This window comes from Salarias fasciatus, chromosome 9 (assembly GCF_902148845.1).
Source record: "Salarias fasciatus chromosome 9, fSalaFa1.1, whole genome shotgun sequence".
In the NCBI taxonomy this organism is placed as follows: domain Eukaryota; kingdom Metazoa; phylum Chordata; class Actinopteri; order Blenniiformes; family Blenniidae; genus Salarias; species Salarias fasciatus.
The window spans coordinates 25,582,922-25,591,146 of NC_043753.1; the positions used below are offsets into that span (position 1 = coordinate 25,582,922).

An 8,225-nucleotide genomic window follows, 5' to 3' on the forward strand; every position below is an offset into this window, starting at 1 on the left:
CTCAGCAACAGCCAGCACACATCACACACACACACACACCCCCGACAAACACCCACACACACTCCCTCCCTCCCCACAGCGATCATCATCACCATCCCCCAAATCTCCACGGACGGATGTGAGAGTTTCTCTGAGTGCTTCCACACCTTCAGCCGTGATCACTGCACACACACACACACACACACACACACACACACACACACACACAGGGCTTCAGCGACGGGGCGCTCTCGTTCAGCGGAGTGTTTGAGCGCCTCTCCTCATCTGTTTGCTCGTCAGTGATTTTCAGAGATCTGTTTGTTCCTGGCTGAACGTCTTTCTCTTCTTCTTCTCTCAGAAAGCGACGTCCGTGGACAGAGAGTCTGATGGAAAAGAAGTGAGCGAAGGTTGCAGCACCACTGAGAATCACAGCTCCTTCTCCGTAACCATGGAAACGGCTGAACAATCAGAGCCGCTGATGGACTGTGAAGTGGATGACTCACCTGAGCTCCGGCAGGATTTCAACAGCAGCGATGAAGTTTGTTCAGGGACGGACTGCTCGGCCCCCCCAGGAGACACACCGGGCGGTTTATCACCCGAGGAGTCCTCCAGAGACCCCCACGTCCCCGAGGAGCCCTGTCCAGATCCAAAGGAGGCCCTGGTCTTAGAACCGGGCCGTGAAGAGCTGAACCGGAACGAGTCGGTCACCTCGTCCGTGTCCGACTCTCCGTCCAGCGCCGACAGCGTTTATGAGAACGAGGCCCATCGCAAGAGGCAGGACACCCCAGACCAAGACCCTGACCCCGAGCAGGGCCCGAACCCGGAACCAAGCCCACAGCACCAGCAAGAAGCCTTGGAAACAGGAGACAGTACTTCAATAGAACCAGGACCCGTGCTACAGCCAGACCCTGACCCAGAGCAGTACCCAGAGCCAGACCTTTACCCAGAGCCAGAGCAAGACTCTGATCTAACGTTATACCCTCAGGCACAGGAGGACCCTGACCTGGACTCATACCCTCATCCAGAGACAGACCCTGACCTGGACTCATACCCTCATCCAGAGACAGACCCTGACCTGGACTCATACCCTCATCCAGAGACAGATCCTGACCTGGACTCATATCCTCAACCAGAACCTGATTTAGACTTATACCCTCGACCAGAACCAGATCCTGATCTAGACCTATTCCCTCAACCAGACCCAGATCCTGAGCTGGACTTGTACCCTGACCCTGAGCAGGACCCGGAGCTTGGGTTGTATCCTGGGTCCGAGTTTGAGGCTGGTGAAGGTAATCTTCATCCTGAAGAGGACGGCTATCAGATCCTGCCCATGTACCCAGATGAGGATCCGGAGGCCACTGCAGAGGAGTCCGTCCTGGAGCAGTGCATCAGAGCAGAGGCCATGTCAGACGGCTCCAATGAGTCCGGCCCAGACCCGGATCCGGACCCGGATTGTGAGGAAATCATCGAATGTCTGAGAGCTGAAATTGCGGCAGCGTCATCAGACGAGGAGACAGATGAAAAGTGGAGAACGATCTTCTCCTCGTCCATAAACAAAGAAGACGATGACTCTTATCTGGACAGTCTTCAGCTGAGTGCTCAGGAACTGTTTGTGCAGAAAGTGGAGGTGACTGACTTCCCAGAGCAGGACAACAATGATTTTGAGGAAGTCAGTTTTGAAGTCCCGCAGGTGGACGAAGTTCTGGAACAGCCTGAAGACATCATTTCATTTCCTGTTCCTCCCCAGGAGGTTAAATACAATCCTCTAGGTCTTCAAGGCTTGTCCAAAATATCTGAGGACGAGAGTGAAAATGGTCGAGATGGTGGTCAGAACCCGGCCAACCGCCAGCAGCAGACCGGCGCAGACACCAGCAAGAAGGTCCCGAAAGACTTCTGTGTGATCCAGGAAACCAAGAGTGAAAACGTCAGCACAGAGCATGTGGACTTCCAGCTGGCTCGACAACAGTGGCGCCAAATGGAGGAGCAAACCAAAAATAAGATCGTTTCACCTGCAACCAAACAGCCGGGCCTGCGCAGCAGCCACAGCTTCATGTACACACCAGTCCGCAACATCGAGCGAACACCCAAACGGGCCCAGGATCTGGAGAGCCTGAATCTGGTCGGGGAGTATCCCCACACCCAGTTCAGCCCCTGTTCTGAGGATTCCGGTCTTGATGACTCCAGTTACAGGTCTCCTTACGAAGACCCGGAGACCCCCGTGGAACGGGAGATTCGCATTTCCATGGAGAGAGAGGAGAACTTCAAGAGAGAGAGAGGTCTTTCGAGGATGGGTAAATCGACGGACTGTGCTCCGTCCAGAGGCATGCCCAGATCCATCAGCACCCCGCTGACGCCGTCCTTCATCATCACCTCCTCGCCCACCAGGGAGCCTCTGAAACAGGAAGTGTCGGCAAACAACGTCATCATCGTAGACCCCAGCAATGACTTGAGCTCCAGCCCTCGGAATGGCAAAGACAACATGGCGGCTCGCTCTGCCGAGTGGCGCTCCGAAGACAGCGGCTCCAACCTCATCATCCTGGAGACGTCCAATCTCATCATTCGCAGTGCCTCGGAGTTCTCGCTCAGCACCGCCTGCGAGCAGCCGCAGGAGAAGATGTTCCTCAACAACCCCTTTTTCAAGCTGCGTTCAAGAAGCACAATATCTCTGGTGGACGAAGAGATAAAGATGGTGAAGCAGAGAGAGGAGGAGTTGAAGAAAGAGAGGGCCAGCCTGTACGGACGAGACCGGTTCGACCCCGACAGGTCCAACCGCCTGGACACTCTGACGTTCGGTCACTCAGGTGTGTACACTCATCACTCACAACGTCACTCCTCTGTGTGTGTCCAGTAATGAAGACGTGTGTGTGTGTGTGTGTGTGTGTGTGTGTGTGTGTGTGTGTGTGTGTGTGTGTGTGTGTGTGTGTGTGTGTGTGTTTGTGTGTGTGTGTGTGTGCGTGTGCCTTCCTGTCACTAGTTGATGTACCAATGAAGTGCAAGTCCTCTCCGTCCTCACCAATGAAGACGGCCTACCGGATGGATCGCTCAGCCTTGTCCTGCGACCACAGAGTAAGTCTGAACCCTTCCCCTTCACCTGCAGCCGTCTGAGCACACCGGCACTGCCTCGTTGGAAGAAGGCGCTGTGTTGAGCAGTGAGTTGTGTTTTGCAGTTCCCGGATGTCTACGCCGGAGGAAGACGGAAGAGTGCCATGGCTCTGCGCTGGGAGGCCGGCGAGTTTACAAAAACTGACTGAAGCCGAGCACACCGGCAGCTCGGCTCACGTCAGTTTCTCCTACTCAACTTTAATGCATCGTCGCAGTTGTTTGTTTCCTGTTGTGACATTTCTCTGCTTCTGTAATGCTTAGGGCAATCAATGATGGTGTTTGTGGCAACATTAGCTTGGACAAAGTCCAATGAGAACTTTAACACTGAGGGTCCCGTTTTAAAGGTGCCTATCTACCCTGCATCTGACCGTTTTTGTTTCCACTCACGTCCTTTCTATTAGTGGATCCACTACCTATACGGAAATGTACAACTCCATCTCACTAATGACCTGAATGATTCATGTACGTGTTTTAACGTCTATCTCAGCACATTTTATATTAACGGCTGCTGTTGGTGACAAACAAACGTCGTGTCCAGTGGCAGAAAGTACATGTTCTTCTGACCCGAGTGGCTCACACTGGACTGGACAACAGTTCTACAGCTGCACCTTGTGTGGCACATGAAGATCTGTCATCATCTTCATCAGGATGAAGGGCTGCTTGTTGGTAACCAGCTGAAGAACTACCTTCTCTACTGACCTCTGTTCATCTGCCCTGCTTCCTCCAGCTGCAAACAGCTGGAGACACCAAGCTCAGTCCTGATCCCACTGCACACACACACACACACACACACACACACACACACACACACACACACACACACACACACCTTCACTATTTCATGTGTCAGCTGCAGCTCCCCGTGGTATTGATGGAGAGGAGGCTTAGAGAGGAGGAGGAACCAGCAGGGCCCGTTGCTGCTGAAGGCACGGTCTGGTTTTCTGTTGCAGTTTTTGAGGGTTAGAGCCATGAGAAATGTCTGGACGCCTGCATGCTTCATCAGGCATTTATAATGCAATAATTTTATATAAGAATGTAAAGAAGACTTCATGCCTACTGAAGAACTGCTGGAAAGTGGAGGAACCAGAAACAGGAACGAAAAAAAACAATCAAAAGAGCAGATCAACCGCTGGACACAGTCCTGCCTCCTCTGTACACCACGGCCGCTTCCAGTGAGAACACTGAGTATCTGCTAACACCACAGTGGAACTTTACGAAAATGATCCAACTGTGTCTCAGAGTAAATAGCAGTTTCTGGAAGCTGTGGTCCTGGTCCTGGCTCCAATCCAGATTCTCCTGGACTTGGTAGTTTTAGAGTTGACAGTCACCGTACCAACAACCCAGCTTGGTGTTCTGTCCATATGAATGTCTGAGTTCTCCAGTGTTCATGTTCAGAGTGTGTGGTTCCCCGCAGCGCCAGCTAGTGGCCTGCATGCTAACTGCGCTGTTCTCAGTGCCACAGACCTGTTCTGTGATGGAACCTGAAGCAATGCATTGACTCTTGGACCGTCTCGGTGTAGATGAGCCTGGAACTAACAGCTGAGCACTGAACCATAACAGCTCATTCTTTTTGCCTTAACTAAAAGATTGAATTAGGATTACATAGTGAAGGGATACACCAATGAGCCACAACATTATGACCACTGTGAGGTGCCTTGACAGGACCCAGTGGAGGGCTGGACTCGGCCGGCTCTTGGTCCTCACAGTTCATACGTTAGAAGCTGAAAGGGTGAATTTCTTTCAGCAGGTTTGATGAGGACCAAGCCGTGGCTGCTCAGTGTCCTCCAGGGACACAGGCAGTGTACAGCTGGATCCAGCCTGAGACACAGAACCAAGAGCTGGACCACACAGTGGCTTCACACAGGAACGTCCCAGAGAATCCAGTTGGTCCATATTTTGGTCTCACTCGCTGTAAACATGACGAGTGTAACTTTCAGGGACTTTCCGCTGACGTTCAACCCTTCAGGGTGCAGCTCACCTTTATTCACACCTGTGGACACTCCGTCTCACCCTTCTTATAGTTCCTATAGCTGTTTATACAGTGAGAGCCAGAGGAACCAGGGACTCTAGCCCGGTTCAGCTTTCCTCGGCTCTTCCCTCAGACTTCATCTGAAAACACACCGGTTCTAAAGCCGTGGCTCCTCCTTCCTGTCAGTAACTGGTCCATCATGGACCAGAGGAGACCGGCGCTACCACGGTTCCCTCCTCAGCAGGTCGGAACATGAAGAGAATGACCGGACAGAGAGAGTAGAACCCAGACAGATGGCCGTGCTGCTGCATGCTGGGTGTGGACTGGAACGCTGCATGTTCTCCCTGGGAGAGTCTCAGCTCGTCCTTCTGACTGCAGTGAAGGGGAACGTTCTCCCAGTTCCACGTTTGTTTTTGCTGAATGAGAACTGATATTGCGTTCCCCTGTCTGAAGAATGTGGCAGAGTCCTGTTCTCTGCATGGAACACAGCACCACCCAGTGGCCTGGCATGTGAACTGCAGTGTTCCCAGTCTCTCCCCCATGTGACCTGTCTGAAACAGACCCATGAAGACTGTTTCCAGCAGATCCTTCTGTATGTAGACAGGTTCCACAAACGAACAGGTTCTACATGTGAACAGGTTCCAGATCAGAACAGGTTCCAGATCAGAACCCTTCCTCTGAAGCCAGTGGAGGATTTGCTGGTTTCCCCTGCGATGCCTGAATGTTAGCAGTGTAATGTAAAGTCCATTCTTTGCTGAACCTTTCTTGATATTCTCAATGTAAATCAGACTGGAGAACATATTTTGGTGTTTCTGTATGTCTGAGGAAGAAATGCTACGTCGCTGAGTGTTTATTAAATGTATTTTCATACTATGCTTTTTGCTGCTATGGACATTTCAGGGTGAGCTGGACGGAGTAAATTATGATATAAAAAGTTTGATACTATTTACATTTTAAGGAATAAAAGACAATAAGTTACAAGAGTTTAGAGAAAACAGTTTATTTTTCAGTTTTGTGGTGAGTGAGCTAGCTTTACAGCATGCAGACAATCCAGTAAATACACAGGTTTATAATCAGAGCTGAAGAGAACGAGAGGAAATAAATAAAATGAAAGATTTTCATTTTTTAAACTTCATATTATTAGAGTATATTAGGACTATTATAGAAAGATTGTTTATATATTGTGAAGATAATAAAACATTTATTTATTTATTTATTTATTTATTTATTTATTGTTTTATTTATTTATTGTTTTATTCATTCATTCATTCATTTGTTCATTTTGCCCAGTGTAATGTTCCTGTACCATTTCTTGGTTGTTGTTTTTTTTTTTGGTTTTTTTTTGGTCATGTGGAGAAAAACACTTTTGAAGTGAAGATAAATGAATGTCTGTCCCTCCCTCCAGCGCCTTCTTGACATTTCCAGCTCCTCTGAAAAGCAGTCTATAAAAGCTTGGTACTTTTGACCTTGACCAGCTGTGTTTTACATTTTCATGTTTGTATGCTTAATTGTTGAAGTAGAGCTTAGAAAATCTCTCAGACTGCTTACTGATGTTGCAGCATTGTGATAGACCCCCTGCTGAGGCGTTCAGGGTCTGCTCTGTGTTTAGACTTCCTGCCGAGGCGTTCGGGGTCTGTTAGTGTGTTTAAACCCCCTGCCAAGGCACTCAGGGTCTACACGGTGTTCAGACCCCTGCTGAGGCGTTCGGGGTCAGCACGGTGTGTTTAGACCCCCTGCCGAGGCGTTCGGGGTCTGTCCGGTATGTTCAGACCCCTGCTGAGGCGTTCGGGGTCTGCCCGGTGTGTTCAGACCCCCTGCCGAGGCGTTCGGGGTCTGCCCGGTGTGTTCAGACCCCCTGCCGAGGCGTTCGGGGTCTGTCCGGTGTGTTCAGACCCCTGCTGAGGCGTTCGGGGTCAGCACGGTGTGTTCAGACCCCCTGCCGAGGCATTCGGGGTCTGTCCGGTGTGTTCAGACCCTGCTGAGGCGTTCGGGGTCTGTCCGGTGTGCTACAGGTACCACAGAGATCAGTGCAACAATAAAAGATGTTTCTGTTGAGCACCGTCTTTTAGTGATTACTGTTGGAGGATGGTTTCCTTCCTCTTCCCACTTCGCACCACTAGAGGTCCTTCCTGAGCGCTGTGTCATTGAAGTCTACAGTAAGAAACCATTTCTTGAATCCAGGATGGAAGCTTCCCAAAGGCTCGATGGTATGGGTTCCAGGTATGGGTTCCAGGTATGGGTTCCAGGTATGGGTTCCAGGTATGGGTACCAGGTATGGGTTCCAGGTATGGGTTCCAGGTATGGGTTCCAGGTATGGGTACCAGGTATGGGTTCCAGGTATGGGTACCTATCGGTCTAATGTGGGTACATTGTACCACATTAGGCACTTCCTTAATGCAATGCATTGTCCCCACAATGCACTGCATTAAGGAAAAAACAGAGGAAAACCCTGCAAACATTCAAAACTAAAAATTCTTTCATATTACTACAATACCTACAATACCTTATAGCATGTTTTTATGGATTTTTCTTGGAGTCCAGAGAAGCGCTGGACGTCTCAACAGGAGAGGACGAAGACTGTCTGACAGAGACATGGGAGAGAGGGAATGAAACACAGCAGGAAGACGCAGGGGACACACATCAACTGAAAACCAGACAGGGAGACGAGTGGAGACAGGAGAGACAAGGGAATGTGTTTCAGTCTTGGTTCTGATGTGTTCATTTGTCGGTTTCCTAGATGTGAGCTGACACGACTCCCACTGGTTTGAATTCTGAAAAAAGAAATGTATAGCAATGTTTTTTTCTGGTTGCTTTCTGAAAACATTCAGTGTCTGAACATTTACTTTAACTTTACAGTTTAAGTTGGAAAATTTGTCCTGACTACAGCGTCTGTTATCAATAAGTGTAATTATTGAGAAAGTAGTCAGCTGACAATGAACCATCATATCTGACTTCTCTGAAAGGATTACAAGCTGAAAGGTTTTCATTCTGAACCCGAAATAATATTTCACACTCAACACAAAGCTTTAATTGAAAATGCTTTTATTTCGCAGGGAATAAACACCTTCGGCTGTGGGTTGGTGATTTCTGAAAGGACTTAGTAAAGGGGTTAATGGGGGTGGGGGTGGGATCTAATGCAGTTCTCATTTTCATAAATGAAATTTGAATAGGTGGT

General features: G+C 49.5%; 1 protein-coding gene across 1 annotated transcript; it reads left to right on the forward strand.

Annotated features, from left to right (window-relative positions):
- Window positions 1-2,257: 2,257 nt before the first annotated feature.
- On the forward strand, window positions 2,258-3,234 carry LOC115394443 (uncharacterized). Its single transcript, XM_030099752.1, has 3 exons — window positions 2,258-2,780; window positions 2,954-3,045; window positions 3,147-3,234. The coding sequence occupies exons 1-3, from the start codon at window positions 2,267-2,269 to the stop codon at window positions 3,228-3,230; spliced, it is 690 nt and encodes a 229-aa protein (XP_029955612.1). The 5' UTR covers window positions 2,258-2,266; the 3' UTR covers window positions 3,231-3,234.
- The last annotated feature ends 4,991 nt before the right edge of the window (window positions 3,235-8,225 follow it).

Bases quoted from the DNA above. Each gene is read 5' to 3' on its own strand.
- LOC115394443 (XM_030099752.1), top strand. From the start codon at position 2,267: ATGGGTAAATCGACGGACTGTGCTCCGTCCAGAGGCATGCCCAGATCC. The intron at 2,781-2,953 runs GTGTGTACACTC...TCCTGTCACTAG, and splicing joins TCTGACGTTCGGTCACTCAG to TTGATGTACCAATGAAGTGC. The intron at 3,046-3,146 runs GTAAGTCTGAAC...TGTGTTTTGCAG, and splicing joins CCTTGTCCTGCGACCACAGA to TTCCCGGATGTCTACGCCGG.